General features: G+C 38.3%; 1 protein-coding gene across 1 annotated transcript; it reads left to right on the top strand.

The window, feature by feature from the left end:
• Positions 1–1685: 1685 nt before the first annotated feature.
• LOC146451054 (uncharacterized) lies at positions 1686–18181 on the top strand. The gene is made up of 8 exons (XM_085099629.1): positions 1686–2284; positions 3885–4108; positions 7578–7686; positions 8682–8731; positions 12549–12634; positions 14468–14507; positions 15326–15413; positions 16032–18181. The coding sequence occupies exons 1-8, from the start codon at positions 1999–2001 to the stop codon at positions 16577–16579; spliced, it is 1431 nt and encodes a 476-aa protein (XP_084955755.1). The 5' UTR covers positions 1686–1998; the 3' UTR covers positions 16580–18181.
• Positions 18182–20000: the final 1819 nt, after the last annotated feature.

Below are 20000 nucleotides of genomic sequence, written 5' to 3'. Positions count from 1 at the left end.
ACCTAATCTTGACGAGATCTTGTTGCCAATATATTCTATGTGGTCCTTCCAGGATAGAGTGTTGTCTAGGAGGACCCCAAGGTATTTGAACTTATTAACCCTTTCTAAACGCGTGTTACTGATTTCTATAACTTGATCGTCAGCCTCTGCGGTCCTCTGATGGGTGCCAACAAGCATAATCTTCGTTTTCTCAAGATTAAGTATTAAAAAATTAGCATGAAGCCAGCTTAGGACATTAGTTAGGCCACCAGTTAACTGAGCCTGAATTTCACTGACAGACTTGCTTGCAAAAGACAGACTTGCTTTCAGGACGCAATTGTAACAACTAACAATATATTTTTCGGGATAACACTTTGGCGAGGCAAGTGCCTCGTCTTGCCTTAACCTGGCTACGGCACTGTACCCCGTTTTGATCCGTCCAACATTCTCGTGTAACATGAAACAGACAGACCAGAAGACCGGAAGATGTCTTATTTACCACCTCGTATTAAAACGAATAAATTGCTACAACAGCAGACGTGACCAACACCGCTGAATAAACTACAACATAGCCTTTCCTAAACCGTAACATTCTTATCCTATCCTTTTGCTGCTTAGCCGTCTACCGCAAAATCTTCTCACTATTCGGGAGTTTTTAATTGGCGTTACAATGTGTCACGAATGTGACACATTGCGTGACTGCGTGTGTTTAACATTTGCAAAAAATCACCTTGCTCATGGATTTCTCGCATGATGACAAATGGAAGAAAAACCTCCCTGACTAAGATGATTTTCAAGGCCATTTTGTTTCTATAAAGTTCGGTGAAAATTTCGCCTGCGGTATTCAGGATTAAATGTAGGCAGCCACCCATGTACTCAAGTCAGTGAAGAAAACAAAGACCTTCAGGTCATTGTTTTCGTCTTTTTTTATGGGGGGTGGGGCGCTCTTGAATGATTGATCTGCTTCTAAGGAATGGGGGGGGGGGGGGGGGGGCGGACCACGGTGATACAAAGGCCGTACACTCTCTTTCGCGACTAGTTGGTTGTATGCGTCGGATTGTCTAGGAAATGTTCACAAAAGTTTCTCGGAGAGATGACACTTGAAAATCCGCATGTCAATGTAGACTAAGGCAACTTAAGCTCAAATTAAGGCAAAATGTGTGTTTGTAGCGTTAACTTATACTTGCGTGGAAAGCAATGGCTTAAAAGATCGCGCCTTAACAGTGACGCAACTGGATGAGGCCACTTTTAAAGACCAATCACATTGGAGAACACGACCGATTTTATGTGACGTTTTTTTTTTCTTTTTTCTTTTTTTTTTTTTATCAAGGAGAAAACATCTGGGTACGAGACTATCTACCGCAACTTGATGAAAAAAAAAAAAAAGCCATTTTCTGAGCTTCATGTACACAAATTGTAGCCAAAGTGCCTTAAATGTCGATACATAACACCGTCACACGGACATTCAGACTTTGCCTTTATAATCGAGGCCAATATATGAAAGTATTTACTTAGCCATGCTAGAACACCCGTCTAAATCCGGGTTTAACAATTTTGAATACAAGTCGATTGAAAGGGTTAGGGAACGATCCGCATTTGTTTGTTAGTTTAGCCTTTTTATTTATTTCTGTGAGCTGTCAAGAAGAAAAGCAATATCACTAGGGCAAAAATATCTGATATTTTACTCGTAGCTCTAATGGCGGTCATGCTGTGAGTCCCATATAAAAAGTTATTGAAGTATTTATTCACCTTAAAAGGCCCCAGGATGCCGATGACTTACTGTTTATCTTGCGGAAGTGAATTTGAAGTTTCGAAACTCTTTGTTATCGAAAGTATTGTAAACAAAGAAATTTCAGAAGCGTGACGAAGAGCAAATAACAGTGACGTTTCTAATTCCAAAGGTAAATACGACTGAAGTGAACGAATAGGAAGTCTATAAGTTGCGTTTCTGCTAATACTCGGGTTTCTAAAGGTGGGGAAATACAAGTGCTATATTTTCTTGCTGTACCGGATTTGCGAATGATGAATCTACTCCGTGTCAAAATCTTCATAGCGCTTCTGTTTTACATCGAGACTACGTTTTCACAAGAAATAAAAATTGGCAGGTCTATAATCGGCAAAAACTGGAAAAATGTCACAGACTTGTTTAACATCCCTAACTCGGAGTGTGAACAAAACGGTGGCACTGCAACGGGTACTGGTAATCCCAGTTACTCTTGTTCTTGCCCAGAGGCCAACTCTACTCTAACATATTATAACGATGAATGGAGGTGCCGTGAAAATACAGAGGTGCGAAAACAACTAGGTGAGTATTCGTTTTCTTCTAGAAACATTTGAATACGTAGTTGTACGATTCCCTATCGAGAAAAAAGGGTATAGTTTTGGTTCGAGCAAGTTCAGTTTTAGTGTAAAATTACTTAACATATGATAAATGATAAACATATTGCAATAGACACTTGGTCCATCCTAAAATTGCACAACATCATCCGACATTTCAGTTGACAATGGCGGAGCCATTATCTTCTAGATCTCAGAATATTAATCCATGTTCCAACTATTGTTTCCGTAGTAGTTTTGATAAGAGGAACAAATAATAAGCAAATGTCTTATGTTTCCTTAGATTACCTTTACTCTGCAGTGTTATGTTTTGTCAAACTTGGCTTTATTTCCTTGTAGGGAGCACTAGTGCTTGTCTCAGTGTAACATTTTAAAAATTTCCAACTTACAGTACTAGTCGCATGAATTATTATTATCTATCCAAAACAGTCATGAATTATGTCATGCAGTCGTGCATTGAGCAATCAAAAGGATTTTGCTTTTAATGTTTCGCAGTTCACTAAGCATGAGTAACTAAAATCGGCAAGGAAGTTGTTTGCACAGCCTTTTAGTTTTTCCGAAGGCAGCTTTTGTTCACAGAAACTTTTATCCCTAGAAACTGACTGCAACTTTTGGTTTCTATGGATGACGAACTTACCTATACGGCTTTAATTTTTAAGATATTCATTCAAGCTTATTATCCCGAACAATCTATTCGATTCATCTACGTTATAGAAAGCAAGTTGGTGGTAATCGTTTATCGTAGCAGGTTCAATACCCGTCAGTTATTAAATTGTTGTATGATGATTCGTTTGTCTTATGATACAGTCAGACTTTGAATGCAAATTATGTAAATTGCAACTTTTCGACTGCTTACTGCATGTGGGACAGGCTTTTTGCCTCATTAGCATATATCAAACAACAAGCTTCGAACAAAAATACACCATAAACTAAAAGAACATGTGACTCTTGGTAGTCAGCGAAAATATAAGTGTGATTTGTTCAATACCTAAGAGAAATTAGGTTTCGACAACATTGAAATTTACAAAGAAAGTATGGCTGAGTGGCAAGAGCTGCTACCCAGCAATACATTATTTGTAAAATATTAAAACTTTTAACATTCGTTTCTCAAACACTATTTAATATTCCACGCCCAAATATTCCAAAAATACTTTTTGTCAAGCTCTTTCATTTTTTGAAGCTAGTTTTCTAGCTTTCAATTTATTGTAGCTATTTTTGTAATTTATGCTAATGTAGGCTAACGACTGAGGCCAAGCATGTAAACAAAGATCCTCCTATATATCGAGTCTTATCAAGGAACCATAATATAAATTGACACGTACTTTGTAGATCTCATCCTTAATGATTAATCCTAGATTGCTTATAGACTCTTTTTTAATTTTTTTTTTTTTAATTTCCCGTTCCTATTATTTTATTACCCCCTTGTTCTTTGAGCGCGCCTTGAATAACTCCTAGCTGCGGGCCCTCACTTTTTTTTTCACTTAATATAAATCGTTTTAAATGTAATACATAAAGTTGTTATTGTAGAATAATATTGGCTTAGAGTCCTATTTTTATTCAATGTATAGGCTGTATGGTAAACAACTTATTTTCAAATGAAAAGATTAAACACAAGCTACGAACGCTAAAAACCAAGAGGGCAAGGAGAACCAAACTAACTATAGCTAAGGGCTGTGCTGTCAATTTCGCGTTATCCTGGTCTATTGGATGCCGTGATGAAAGACAACAACTACCAACGGATGCGAGTTTCCAGCTTACTGAGGCGAAAAACCAAACTAAATACAACCTAAAGGTAAGACTGCTTTAAAGTGAGAGTAATAGATTTTGTTTCTCGCATCCCTCCTCCTCGTTTTTCGTCGTCGTCATCATCATCATCATCATCATTGCCAACACCACTACCACACGGTCACCATCGCCATTGCAGCAATCATCATCATCATCATCATCATCATCATCCCCTTCTTCTTCATCTCATTTTCTAATATTTCCTCATTTATAAAGACTCTCGTTACAATCGTTACAACGTCGTCTCCTTCACGCAAATGTTATGATTGCATGCTAAATGCTATGTATGGTTTGGTAATTTCATCAGCAAAATATACAGTGATTTGTTACAATTGGGAGACATATACATAACGTTATCGTTTTTGTCGGTATAGTATAGCGATCTATATATTTTTAGCCTTTGGAGGAATGGAAAGAGCGACTTATAAAATTTTTATAGACGAATATAGGGATTTTAAAGAGTAATTACGAATCAACATGAGAAATGAATATTCTAAATGAACGTAACGTAACAGATTAAGAATGCCATTTGGCGGGAGGCAAACCGGCAGTCAGTTGTACAAAGCGTGGTCGATGATTTACCCTGAAGAGACCAAAATGAGTCCATTTTTCGTTAAGGATTGCATCATCAGTCATAGTCAGGGGGAAATATATATATGTAATTAAGGCTTTGTAGGAGGCAACTTTCTTTATAGAGGGTAGAAATCATTAATTCCGGTTGCTCGATGGTTTACACAAAAACAATGAAACGAAAATTAAGAAGTCCTATTTATGTTAAACTGTTCGAGAGAGTCTAACCATTCGATAACAATTTATATTTCCTTCTTAAATTTACAGTTGCTACGTTACTTGTACATCGATCAACATCATTCCATAGATGGCAAGACTTACTTAAAATGTTCTCAAGCCGCAGCTGCTTTTGCATTTACGTTTTCAGCCGTGTTGTTTTCATAAAAATACACTGACCTGTTACTGATATTTTCCTGCTTTCTTTAACAAACAAGAAGCTGCTTTCAGCTTATACGCGGGCCATATTTGACTGCGTGGTGCGTAAGCCTACGATCCTTAAGCAGTGATAACTTCCAGCATCGCTAACTCCCGGTCCCCAAAATCAATAGAAATAGACGGAGATATACACCCAGGAAAAAAATAGTTCAGGCTTCAGAAGTGATTCATCGTGTTATTGCTACAGCTCTGTTTCGTATATGGTCAGGAGCTGACCACACTCATCACGCAACTTCAACGAATGACCGTAAAATATATAAAGTAGTCAAAAACTGGTGATTTAAAGCAAGCAGCCGCTAGGCGATAAATACAATTCCACGTGCCGTGAGAGAGTTTACGTGCCATGATACTAACGGTTACGTTACGTTATACAAGAGGTTTTTTGGTACGTATCTATTTATATGAGGGGATGGATTTATCATTCGAACTGGTGATTTAAAACAAGCGTTTGCTAGGCGATAAAATACTAATGCTCGTGGCGTGATACAATTCACGTGCCATGATACAAACGGTTACTTAACGTTTTTCGAGAGGTTTTGAGTACATATCTATTTCTGTGGGGGCTTGGGCTTGGTAATTCATTGCGTTTGTTCAGGCTACTAAGATCTTTTCTACGGAAATAAACTTTTGGTGAAGGCATAGGTTACATTTCTTGTTAGTGTTATTATCGGGTTTGAACTTTTTGAGTACTTTCCATTTAATTAGAAATGTTTTGTTTGCGTCTGTCAGGGTCCATATATTGTTCAGATAGTTCCGTTGCATTGCGTCTGTTGGCGTTTCGGACGAATGTGTTGTGCCAGTCCCATGTACGGTTCTATTGTTGTTACTGTCGTTCGCTTGGAGGCATTTACCATCAAGTGGGCATTCTGCTTTCTTCCTGCAGTTGCAGCTCGGGTCATGATTTTGGTTTGGGGTTGTTGCTACATTTGAGAGTATCTGTTTTTTATGTGATGCGATGATGGTTTTCATGTTTGGCATGCATGGGTAGCTGAGTTTTAGTGTCTGTCTGTTGAAGATCTTGTTTGTTGGGTGGTTCTTGGAAAAGCATTTGTCGACGATGGATAAAAAGTTCTGTACAATTGACAATTTCTAATTCTCAGGCTCCTATTTAGTATACACTGACATAAACACTCTAATATCAACTTATCCATGTAAGCTCAAATTCTTTTACTCAGATGTATCAACGATATGAAACATGATTTTGCCAAACAAAGCTCTGTAAGCAGGCTAGGGCATAAATTAAAGAAGTTTGTTGACAAAACGATTTCCTTCTTGAACAAATTCAAAGACTGAAGACAAAATTGCAAGTACGTTCGCATAATTTGTCGTGCGTGATGTATTCCTTGGCCCGCCAATTTTTCTGCGCGTGCCTTGTTTCGCGTTTCCTAATAAAAATGCTCCGCGCGATAACCCATGAAAGTTCAAGATTTTTCCGGCGGAGGAATCTAACACGAGAATTGTCATCGCAGGACTGAGTGTGACACGATAGCGATCCCGTCACCGATTACATCTCTACAAAGGCAAATTGGAAAATTAAGTCTTATTGTGGTCACCCAAATCAAAGCTAGTCAAAAACTGTCTCTCTCTTCCCCTCTTCCTCAGCGTGCACTTGCGATCGACCGTTCGATTCGACATGACAATTCTTCTTCTCTAAAACATTCGCGCTGCTTGCGGTGAGGTCTGCATTCGAATCTTTGGAATTCTTTGAATTTTCTGAGCATTCTGCAGCGTCTTGCGAGGGTCCCGAAGAAAGCTGCAAAACGTCACTACACTTTTCTGTTTTTAATTTCGCATTCGCGTTTTCGATACCCACCACCTACATCATGCGTAGTTAAATTCATGCGCGTTCTGCTCGTGCGACAAACCTTCCAAAGGTTCATGATTTCTTGCACAACTGTCACGTACCCTCGCTAATCAGACGAAACAGAATGCACCATGTTCAAGCTACCTCCTCTCTCTTATGCTATATCCACAGGCTTTAATCCTTACGTTTTAGCTTTCTTCGCCACTCGACATGCTATCATTGCCTTCACCTTTTTGCTCTAACGACTCCAGAACCCTCCCTGCGCTAAGGGAAACGTTCACGAACGCTTCACAACCGACGCCAAATGTTTTGATTCGACAGAATAGTGACTCGCAGAATGCATCGGGGAAAGGGAGGGGGAGCTTAAAAAGCGAAAAAAATGAGGGAGTTCGGGACCCTCCCCTCCCCTTCCCCGATTACTTAACTCGGCGCCTAACGGCCCGAGTACAAAGAACGCGAAGAATTTGATAATGCCACCGAAAACTTTACTCGTGCCACTCGAGTACAAAAAACGAGACCGAGAACAATAACTCGTGGCCCGAAGTCTTATCTCTCGGCCCATTGCGACCCCAAAAAGAAAAAAAGAATTTGATAATGCTACCGAAACCTTAACTCGGTCCGCCTTACGGCCCGAGTAATGAGTGAAGTTTCGTATTTCTTCCTACAGGTCTCCGATGATTCGTTTCAAGGCCGTATCATCAATCTTGGTATTAGCTGCAAATCAGGTGGTTTTAGGAACCCTTGCCTCCTGTTCAAAGTGGAAGGAAATCTTACATGTAGGTTATAGTTAAGACGTTTTGATTTTTTAAATATCTATTTCGTAGATTTTGTTCCAGGCCTGGACGTGAATTTATGTATTGTAACTGACCTGGGGGGAGGGGGGTATAGATGAGGTTTTTATTTAGGTTCTAAATTAAATTTTCTGGTGAATTCTACATTTGGCAAGAAGACTTTGACAGGGTCTTTTCGAGGTTTGGGTAAAGAAGAAATGAACGCCTTCTCTGGGTTACACAGGGCCTTTCAATTGTTTGTGTGTTCTTCACTTAATAGGGAATTTTGGAACAAACAAGGCTGACCCCATTCACACCTTCTTATAACTCTTACATACCTCCCTGAGGCAGCTGACTCCCACTTTACTATAGACTGAATTTAGTGCTGACATCAGATACTTTATTTAATCCACAAATGATTGCCGAAAATGATTCTTTTTTTTTTTTTTCTGACAATTGCGAATATCTGGTTTTGTATTAACCCTATCCAGCCTATCCGCGCCCACTTCGAGCATTCATAACGTTTTGTGTATTTAAGCAAATACGAGTAATTTTTGTGATGTTGCCTAAAATTTATTTACCAAAAATTTGGTATGTCAAACAATTGTTTACCTGACATGATACTTCTCAGACAACAATACCGTTTTCGAAATTTGGAATTTCCACCTTTATGTGAAAAGATTTAAGGGTGTTGTCGTTGCTTTTACATTGTTTGTTTGTATTATTTTTGGGCGCATTGAAACGGTTTTATGAGGCTTTGAAGTCCAAACAAACCCAGGCCAAATAGGATTAGATGCTAGAAGAGAAAAGTTAATTTGCCAAGCTCCTTATCGTTTGTTTCAGTTATCTATTAAACCGTTCCAATTGTGTCAAAGCTCTCTCCGTTTCGCTTACGTTTTCTCTCGACAGAAGAATTACAAAGTGACATGGCAGATGTCAAATGTTTGTTGTTGTTATTTTTTTACTTTATTGTTTGTTTTGTTTTTTTTTTTTGCTGGCAGGTCCCATAATGAAACCCTATGTGGGGTCGACAACGTCGACGCCATCAAAGGTATTTGTACTCAAATTTAGCTGCGCTAAAAGATACAGTCTACTCCCGATAACTCGAACCTTCAAGGGAAATTGAAAATGGATCGATTTATCGGGGGTTCGAGTTATCGAGGGTAAAATTATATAGAAAATGACCTGAAGGGAAAGGAAAATTGGTTCGAGTCGAGTTAGTGAGGGTTCGAGTTATCGGGAGTCGACTGTAATTACGGATGTTCGAAAACACTACCGGCTTATTAACGTTAAATCTCATACATGTCGTAATTCATGTCGTATTGGATGTCAAATTGACCACTTAATGACTCCCTTCTTCTGGGAGGCTGACTATTAAATGGTCTTGTTTGAGGCGTTCTCGAAGATCTCTACCCAGCGTAAAAAGAGCCAGGTAAATTATAAAGTTTGAACAACGAAAGCGTGTACAGTCGACTCCCGATAACTCGAACCCTCAATAACTCGGACCTCGCGCTAACTCGAACCAATTTTCCTTTCCCTTCAGGTCATTTTCTATATAATTTTACCCTCGATAACTCGAACCCCCGATAAATCGATCCATTTTCAATTTCCCTTGAAGGTTCGAGTTATCGGGAGTAGACTGTATTGTTCTACCCCGTAATGTCATTTACAACGACAGTAACAACGTTTTTTAGTTTAGAGCCTAGGAATTAAGCTGAATGGAATTTCAATTGATTTTACTAACTTTAACAATGTTTGTTGCGCTTTCTGTTAAGATGTTTGTAAGTGATTCCCTGTGCAGCAGAAGCAATTTTAAAAAGAGCATGACAGACATATGACTCGTAACATATATATTTAGCCACGCCTAAAAGCGGAGCTCCACAATTCCTTTTTAATAGCATTTATATACATGCTTCTCTGCTTATTTCATTGGCATATAAAGCAAACGTTTTACGCGTCAGTGGAAGATCTTTTGAACAACAATGTGGTCTTGTTGATCGTGCGAGATCACATTGCTGAATTCCGATGACGTTCGAGAGCATAAAACACTTGTGGATGAAAAAATTACGCTCTCTCTCAAATATTTCTCCAAATGCATTAAAATGCATTTGTGTAAAGTTTGAAATGCGTACAATAAAGAAAATTTGGCTACCACGTAATGTTTTCACGCGTGCAATTTGGTCGCTCGGATAAAAATGAAATATTTGTTTTAAAATTTATTACTTTGTAAATTTTTCTCGTACAGAAATATTTATAGTCTCATAATGAACGTTACAAGAAAAGAAATAAAGGAAAAATAACGTTTGGTTATGGTTCGAAATATTTGAACGTTTACTTTAAAATTTGGGCGTACTGTTTACAAATATGCTCTGCGAATGGCGAGCACAAAATGTTCAAAATAATTCATAACTCTGTGAATATTTCTCTTACAGAAATAATTGTAGTCTCTAAGTAAACGTTAACAAAAGGAGAATACAGGAAAAATAATGTTTGGTTGTGGCCTGAGATGTTTCAATGAGCGCTTTGATTTAAAATTAGAGCGTGTTTACAAAACTTATGCGCTGCGAATTGCGAATGAATTAGAGAAGTCCAGCACAAAATGTTCAAAGCAACTCATAACTCTGGAAATATTCTCCTACAGAAATAATTCTAGTCTCTAAGTAAACGTTAACAAACGGAGAATACAGGAAAAAATAGTGTTGGTTGTGATCCAAAATATTTCAGTGATCGCTTAAAATTAGAGCGTGTTTACAAAACTTATGCGCTGTAAATTGCGAATGAATTACACAAGTCCAGCACAAAATGTTCAAAACAATTCATAACTCTGTGAACGTTTCTCTTACAGAAATAAATCTTGTCCCTTAGTAAACGTTAACAAACGGAGGATACAGGAAAATAATGTTTGGTTGTGGCCCGAAATATTTCAGTGAGCGCTTTAATTCAAAATTAGAGCGTGTTTACAAAACTTATGCGCTGCGAATTGCGAATGAATTAGAAAAGTCCAGCACAAAATGTTCAAAACAATTCATAAATCTGTGAATATTTCTCTTACAGAAATGATTATATAATCTAAGTAAACGTTAGCAAACGGAGGATACAGGAAAAATAATGTTTGGTTGTGGTCAAAAATATTTCAGTGAGCGCTTAAAATTGGAGCGTGTTTACAAAACGTATGCGCTGAGAATAGCGAATGAATCAGTGAAGTCCAACACAACATGTTCAAAACAATTCATAACTCTGTGAATATTTCTCTTGCAGAAATAATTCTAGTCTCTTAGTAAACGTTAACAAACGGAGAATACAAGAAAAGTACTGTTTGGTTGTGGTCCGAAATATTTCAGTGAGGGCTTAAAATTAGAGTGTGTTTACAAAACTTATGCGCTGCGAATGGCGAATGAAATAGAGTAGTCCAACACAAAATGTTCTAAACAACACATAACTCTGTAAAGATTTTTCCTACAGAAATAATTCAAGTCTATAAGTAAACGTTAACAAAAGGAGAATACAGGAAAAAGAATGTTTGGTTGTGGTCCGAAATATTTCAACGTTTACTGCGTGCAGTGTTTACAAATGTGCCCTGCGAATGAATTACACAAGTCCAACACAAAACATAACTCTGTGAATAGCTCTGTGAATGTTCAAACTTAATTTATCCACGAATATTTGTCTAATGGCAACGATTTAAGTATTTGCGTATAATTTGAAGTATGTTAAATGTGGAAAATTACCGACAGTTGCCTGCAAAAATGCATTTAATTTCTATGCGACTTGCGTACAATATGCGACATGTTTGTTTTCAACTGACATTTCGCCTGTTTGTTTGTCGCTCTCGGGGTTCAAATTTGCTTATTAGTCGCCTGCTTTCTCGACATATGTAGTTTTACAACACATTTAACGAATACAAGAAATCAGTGTTTTTCAAAATTCTCGTTTGTTTTCTAAAAGGAGTAAGCCATCCCACTTTCCGCCGAAAAAAAGCGGGTTGCCGCACAGGTTGAGTGTGACATTTCACCATGGCTTACATAGAGGGGCGGACGTATGTACGCCGGACGGACAGTGACGTCATAACCAAAATTTTTCGCATACATGGGTTTACCAAAATCTCTTATCAATGGGCTCCGGCGCGCGGAGCTCCGCTATAACCACATCCTCCATCCTCTACTTTTTCCACGCATGCCCGTGAGGGATTCTGGGTACACTCGTGTTAGCCAAAGTAAACTATCCACATAAGCCCCCCCTCCCCCTCTCTAAATAATATCAAACGGGACGCCCACAGTCAAGAGGATTTCACTACAACAGTGGACCGTCAGGGCACCGTTTCTCGCCGGAATAGAGAAGATAAACGATATCAACCAATTCGGCAGCCGGCCATCGTGATATAAATGATGCCTGGTGCAACCAGTCGAACTTATTACCTGATGATGGCTAGAAGAAAGCACTTACAATGCAGTCCCGATCAATATATATCTTAAGTGACTACATCTGTGAGGGAAAACATAATATATTTATTATTGTAACAACCATGGTGGACAATATAACCATCAACAGAGATGCTGCAACATCAGAATCCGTCATATTGATCAAATCGAAATAGTTAATCGATCAGGAACCAAAATGGATTTTGTAACGGACAAGCATTCGATTCCCGTCAAGTGACCGGGTTTGCTTTGTCACGTGACTTGATGGTGAAAGTCACGTGAAAAATATCACGGTTAGATCGCTCTCACTACCTCAAGTCACGTGACGAACAACTGAACCCCATCACATGAAAAAGGGATGGTGGAAATTGAAATCTTGGTATTTGGGCAACCGTTTTCAATATAACCATCCTTTTATTCAAATAAAGTTTTCATCTTCATCATCAACAGGGTGTCATAATTGGAGTAACTCTCTCCACGGTGATTGTAATACTGTTCATCGCAGCTGTCTTTTGCTATCGACGTCGCAAATCCAGGTAACCATATGCATAACAATGTAATACAATGTAATATTACCGCATGCAACCGCAAACTGAACTAATGTAAGGATCAACTGCCTTCAGAGGAAGTAAGCTTTGAAACCAGTTACATGATTCACTTACAGGGAAAGATTTTGTTAGTTTTAAAAGATTAGTCAAAAGACTCTTGAACGATGTGTCATTCCAAACGAATAGCATGCAAGCTTCAGAGCGAAACACTAGGAATAGTATTTCATCCGATTTCCATACAACGAGAAAAGGGTTGAAGAAACGAGACGCTATCGATTTTTTTAAACCCAGCTTCGAGTTTGGAAATCGGATGAAACAGTTTTGGTCATGTTTGATCAGTAGCTTCTCAAAACATTAACGAGGAAATCAAAGCAAAAGTTCAGCCAACTGAGCTTAATGATAATTAACATGACATTGGTAGTCAGATGTCCTTTATTTCTCTTCTTGAAGTATTAACAAATTTAAAAGTTAACATTTCCTATCTCTCGCTAAATGTGACGTTTTTTGTTCTTAAAGTGTATATGACAGATTTTTTTTTATTTGTTTGATCGAATCTTTTGTTGTTCTCGTACGAAAATCGAAAACATAAATTCGCTATCGATTTTTCTTCCCCTTTGTTTGAGGCGGTCAAAGACGTGAAATTTCACTTCCGGGTGTGTACAAAACCGCGCAAGGCGGGAGCCTAGGGATAGTGGACCTGTGACGTCAATACAAGAATGCCACTTTCGCGTTTTCTCTGTTTCAGTGTTTTTCTTTATGCAAAGGAAGAAAGATTGTGCTGTGATGCGTTCTTTACGGCTGAAGCAACACGAAAGACGTTAAAAAGTGAACAGAGAATCCCGCAAAAGTGGCGTTCTTGTATTGACGTCACCGGTCCACTATCCCTAGTCTCCCGCCTTGCGTGGTTTTGTACACACCCGGAAGTGAAATTTCACGTCTTTGACCGCCTCAAACGAGGGGAAGAAAAATCGATAGGGAATTTTTTTTTCGATTTTCATACGAGAACAACAAGAAGATTCGATCAAGCAAATAAAAAAAAAAAAGAAATCTGTCATATACACTTTAAAAGAAAATCTGTCATCTCAGTTAGTTCCGAATTTGAAAATTAACCCTATTCAAACTGAATCTGTTAACTATGGAACGGTTCCTGTAAGCGACAAAAAGTATATAATTATAGACAAGCAAACGATACCGAATGTTCCGACTTTGCTTAGAATTGTCTGGGAATAATTTAGTATAAGATGCAATAACCTTATTTTGATAACCCGTAATGTTTTGAAAAATTTTCAGAAGGTTTAATCCGAACTTAAAGTGGTATTTAAAAAAGATTAGTTTAACGTTCGTTTATTATTGTTTTGTATTCAATCGATAAAAAAGGCCCTATGTGCCACGAGGCACGAAAAGGATATATGATTCAATCGATAAATGAAAGATGGTGCCCTTTTGGTAGTCATGGCGTAAAGGCTACTTTATTTAAGGAAAGTAGCTCTGACTCTGAAGGATATATTCGTGGTGTTACAACTTGGTTGTGAATGTTCATTGCCATGACATTAATACTAAGGATGGGGAGATATGGTGGGGGAGGGAGGGGGGTGTCTTTGCCTCTGTTTCCAAAAGACCAGAAAAAGACTTGTGAGAAGATTTACACTTGAGGACAAAAAACGTTCAATTGATTTACAGAGTCCTAACGCCTAACTTTCCATCTTTTAAAACAGTGAAATCATAGCCGTTCAATGAGCACTCGATCACAAAAACAGCATCTCAGCTGCAGGTATGGCTCTTAACGCCCTTAACGCTTCTTTCCTTTTTGTGTGTTTACAGAAACGACGCTCATACGCCTACAGCTCATCAAATGAAAGCGGTAATGGTTAACATTATATGATGCATTGGTGTGACTCTTCTCATTTTAGTTAAAAGAACGAGCTGAGGAAATTTAAAATAAAATGTGGTTAAAATATAATGCTGCGTTGGAAGGTACCTGGAATAGAGAGGTATGTTTGGAACATTCAGTGAAGGCACCATGGTTTAGTGGTTAACAGTTAAAATGGTTTTTCAAGGCCTAGCCTTTGTTGAACTGCTTCCTTAGACATGAAACTTTGCTTTACCTAGTCTTTCTTTAATAACCAAGTTACCAATGGCACCGGCGGCATACTTGTGGAGGATAACCAGCATCTTTTTAAAGAAGGAATAGCAGCAATACATCTAGTTGTTCTATGCTTATGAATCGAGCTAAGCTGTAGTTGTATTGGCTACTCATTGCTCATGCGCCAGTTTTCGATAGGCTTTCATGAAGATGGTGAGCAAAACTCATAAATTTAACAAATAAAATGAGAATGATGTGTTATTCAGTCAGTGACACAAGCAAAATCGGAGAGAAGAAATCCGAGTTCGCCTAGCGGGAGTGGAATCTAAGACCTTCCGATTATTGGTCCGTATGTTCTACCACTGAGTTACAGGAGACTCGTGGAAGCTGAGCTATTAAACTAGGCTCTTGTGACCAACATCCTGCATACAAGTGGGATTTAAATGTCGATGTGTGGCATATACCCAATGGAATAATCGTGGTGGTAGATTTTAAGGCTGGTAAATAAATAAGTGATGTACAATTCACTCAGTGACACACGGATACTGGGAAAAAGAAGTCCTATATTTTGTCTATATTTCTCTTTATTCTCTCAGAACATTTTGGGTGCGAGCTCAAACAGGAACGTAACATTCAAGCCTGAGGATCAGAATGCTTGCGTCAATACCAGCAATGACGAAACAGGTATTAATACGAAATTATTACAAAATCTCCTGACCATTCTGTTATTTTGGTCTCTTTACATGATTACAAACGTAAATGCAAACTGGAATTTCAACAATATACATACATGTATAAGTTTTTCTCATTCCAAGTAACTTGAAGACACTACCTCAATACAGAGGTATTTTGTGGGGTTTATATCTATAGGGGAAAAGGAGATCTTAGCAATTAAGGGTTTAGGAACGTAAAAAGGGAAAACTGGGATTAACCACGCATTTTCCTGAGATAATTAGGCAACAATAATTCTAAAAAGCTTTAAACATACAATAGGGTATGATATTTTTCCCAAAATACAGCTTTAAAGCGAAAAATGCAATGTTACCCCTGATTTTCTATTTCGTTCCAACAGCTCTTGCTGATTTGCATTTCCCGCATAGTCATAAAACCTCGCAAAATATTGTTTTAGTAGACACCGTAGGAAACCCGGACGTGTGCGCAGTAGAAAAGGAGGCACCGTCCACTTGTGTATGACAGAATGCAAGATTTTGTTTTCATGTAGGTTGCTATAATACCTTTTCAATGTTTTCTTTTTCGTCTTCCTATAGAACTTTTCGACAATCAGCTTTTATTCTTTTTCAGGCAATTCTCACTCTGGCGAGTTGTATGCGTCTCTTAATGTTCCGGAGAGACATAATATCTATGGGCACCGAAATGCACAAGAGCCGGTCTGCAATGATGTCCAGGAGCCATCCCCAGGTAATGAGGTAGAGGGCCAATACTCTGACTACGAGGAGATATTAGCAACGAACCCCAGAGGAGCTGAGAGCATCGCTCCAAATCGAGTGGAACCAGATTACAACACTTTGGAAGACCCTTCTCAAGACGGTTCGGGGAGGTCTGAGTATTGTGGCACGGGATCTGTGAACGAGCCATTCTACAACACTTTGGAAGGATCCAACGCAAACGACAGTTCCCAAGGTACCAATGAAGAACCGATTTACAACACTCTGGAAGAGCCCTACCTTGGTGGTGCCGAAGAAGATGGCAGTCTTGAACCCACAAGTTTGCAAGACCCTGTGTATAATGTCCTAGAGGGACCCGCTTCTTACGACGTGGGTTCAAACATTCCAATGCATGCTGCAGTCAACAAAGAAAATTCGATGGAAGAGAAACATTGCAGTGAATAACAAAACAAAGCTGTGAGGGAAACTGAAAGATAGAAAGGATGAAAGTGGATGGCAATACGATTGAAGTGATTCGGATAACTAAATGATTAATGATAATTTCATTAGGTAAAGACTCATTTAATGGCGAGTTCATTCAACGGGCGAGTTTACCCAGTAATGTTTATTGTGGCAAAAATTAGAGCAAAAAAAATCTTCTATTAAAATCTATATTAATGAGTGATAGACAAAATATTTAAAATGGTCCCGTATTACGTAAAGGGGACGATAATATACTTGTATAATTTATACAGGATTTAAATGCCTAGTATTAACATGTCCATAGTTAATTGTGGGACTGGTTATGAAGCCTTGCCATAACAACTATGCTAAAATTTATGCTGGAAGGGTGCAAGAGTGCACAACAATCCTTCGCTTTAACGTTCAAACTATACAGTTGAATATCTTAACAGGAACTAACTTCATTACGATTAGTTTTGGTTTACTACTCATTGGTTGAGAAAGCGACACGTAACTGATCGCATGAAAACCAATATGTGAATGCCAAAACATTTGAATGCTATAGTTCTTGGTTTGCTGTTATCTAATTCGGCATATTGGTGGTGTACAAATCAATAATTAGTATTGAGTCTGCTTTCAATAGATTTAAGCCCAATTTACACCAACAAAACATTGTTTAATTAAACCATGTTGAACAAAATGAAAATTGGTTAACAGAAAGCTGAACCGTTGGCTTCGACATAGGATTCAGTAAACTTTAACTTATGCTTTAATTTGTGTTAAATCTGTGGTCAACAAAAATTCGAAAGCCGCTTTTATGGAGGAAACAATTTTAAACTGCGTTTAACTAAACAGCTTTTAAACGTGTTTAAGCCTTGGAGTGAATGCGGCATTGAATAGGGCTAAAATGTCGTTTTTTTTAGAATTTAAATTAGTTCAACGTGTTAATTATACTATTTTTTTAGTATTCGAGTTAAGTAAATTATATCTTTGTTATGCACTTGATTTGAAAAGTGCAGAGTCAGACCAAAAATTAAATTGATTTAATCAATAAAATATAAATTAGTAAAAAGTAAAGTAAAGTATAGTAACTTATTTAATGTCAATAACATTGCACAACTGCCAGAGGCTCATGATAAAGTGCTTGACAGTTATCAAGATCGAATTGGAATTTGGAAATGTTGGTTTTCGAGGAAAGAGGAAAACCGGAATACCCGGAGAAAAACCAATCGGAGCAACGACAAGAACCAACAACAAACTCAACTCACGTATGACGCCGAGTTCGTGAATCGAATACGAGCTACAATGGTGGGAGAGTGCTTTCACCACTGCGCCATCCCTGCTCCCCTCTGCTGCGAGTTCCCTACTTTTTGCCGTCTCCTTTATTTGATTTTACAGAATGATTTTTTAAACGAAATTAAATAATTCAAGTGAAAATAACATTTTTGATATTGTAGATATTATTTCTATTCCTTAAGTTTGTTAGACAGTTTAAGTTTACGTATGTATCTTTTTATCTCTTTGTTTAATACTTTGTTATTTTTATTCACGTCTTGTAAAATAATGTAAACTCTTTAAAGTGTTTATGATAAAAATGTTTTTGTATTTGTTTGATTCAATTCAATTTCAATTTGTTATTATTTACAACAAATATACCAAGACAATATACACAACCCGCGTACAGCATTAGCTAATCTTTGGCGGCTTGATCAACTCTTCATCAGCGTTGTTCTTGTATTTACTGAATTGCCCTCTGGAATCATTTGAATTTTTCCCTAAATTCGCTCACCTTATGACGTTTAAGCTTTAAGGACACAATTGTGAACGCTATTTGGGAATTTTTTTTTCAACTAACGATATATTCTTCGGGGTAACACTTTGGCGAGGCAAGTGCCTCGTCTTGCCTCAACCTGGCTACGGCCCTGTACCCTGTTAATCCGTCCAACATTCTCATGTAACATGAAACAGACAGCAAGTGATATTCGTACTGAGTGAATCAGCCATATTTTCACATAGGATCAATGTAATGATCTGTTATATCAAAGGAACAAAGTAACTAAACATGTTAAAGCAAGATATAGTTCTTATTAATCGAGCGGGAGGTCTGTATGGGAGAATCTTGACCGAGGTCGCCAGTACAGACCGAACGCAGTGAGGTCTGTACCAGCGACCTCGGTCAAGATTCTCCCATACAGCCCGACCTAGCTCGGTTAATACGATGTTTATTATATGGCCAAACAGGAAATCAAAAGGGAAAAAGTATATTTGTTACCCTGCGCGGGCTCAAGCATTTAGCTGGCTTACTTCTGTCACTAGTTCAAAGTACAGCTTTGCACAAACTTCGTCAATGAATGAAGACAAAATAACCGTTGTTTGCCTACAGGCTCAATGAAAATTTTCTAAAATGCGATCAAAAGTGCAACAAATTTTAATGCCTGTCTGTGCCGCGATCGCTCAGCGATCAGTTCTCATTCAGCCTTGCGATCTTTGACTGATCACCACAGAAAACGTTAATGTTAAATGTGCAGCCTTCAAACTTGCAAAAAAAGCCAGAGGTTGGATTTGTTGGACTGTGAAGACATTTGCTGAGTTGTTCCTGTTTACGAACGGAGATAAAAAATTTAGACAAAAGAAGATCGAGCTCATTGACAGGTATGTTTTCAAAAAGTGCATCTTCTTCAGCTTCAGTTAGCTCTCTTGTGGCATTTGGACAGTTTCCGTTTCCTTGGCGAACCAGGTTCTTTCGTTTGGCAGCAAGAACCTCTCTGGACTTGGAGAACTCGTTATCCTTAAGAATGTTGATCAGACTTCCTTTTTCATGCAAGTGGCGTTGAAAACTTCGCTGGAAGCCGCTCAAGTACACGGAGCGTACTCGGGTGCCATCTTGTTTACGAGCGGAGATAAAAACTGAATCTAGACAAAAGAAGGTCGAGCTCATTGGCAGGTATGTTTTCAATTGCTCTAGACTCTTTCATTGACTCACAAAATTTCTTCCATGCGCTTAAGTCGCTCTTAGTCTTGTATTGAGTGTTTTTGGATTTTTGCGCTCGCAAAAACTTCTCAATTTCGACGTCACCTTTGCTCGTAGCTTTCTCGGCTGGACTCAAATTTTCAACGTTTACTCATTCTCTTTACCTGCTTCCACGTCCAGGGCTACTGGTTCTTCCATTTAGTACTGTATTAACAGGAACGAGCCAATTTTTTCTCTTTTTTTGTTTGTAACTTTTTGAGGACAAATGTTACAATAAGATCGGTCTAGATGCCGGTCTAGATGGGAAAATCTAGACCGCAGTCAATATCAATTTTAGCCAATCAAGTTCTTGAATTTGATCGTTTTCAGTCCTTTTGAGACTCGGCCATATAATAAATATACATCTTATTTGATGGTTTTACATAAAATACGCGCGGATATCTTGCGAAAAAT

The sequence above is a fragment of the Pavona decussata genome, unplaced genomic scaffold (assembly GCF_977016875.1).
Source record: "Pavona decussata unplaced genomic scaffold, jaPavDecu1.1 SCAFFOLD_403, whole genome shotgun sequence".
Lineage (NCBI taxonomy): Eukaryota > Metazoa > Cnidaria > Anthozoa > Scleractinia > Agariciidae > Pavona > Pavona decussata.
Note: the sequence above shows the minus strand (reverse complement) of the source record. Positions and strands in the feature narration are given on the sequence as shown.

Bases quoted from the DNA above. Each gene is read 5' to 3' on its own strand.
- LOC146451054 (XM_085099629.1), top strand. From the start codon at position 1,999: ATGATGAATCTACTCCGTGTCAAAATCTTCATAGCGCTTCTGTTTTAC. The intron at 2,285-3,884 runs GTGAGTATTCGT...TTCAATGTATAG, and splicing joins AGAGGTGCGAAAACAACTAG to GCTGTATGGTAAACAACTTA. The intron at 8,732-12,548 runs GTATTTGTACTC...CATCATCAACAG, and splicing joins CAACGTCGACGCCATCAAAG to GGTGTCATAATTGGAGTAAC.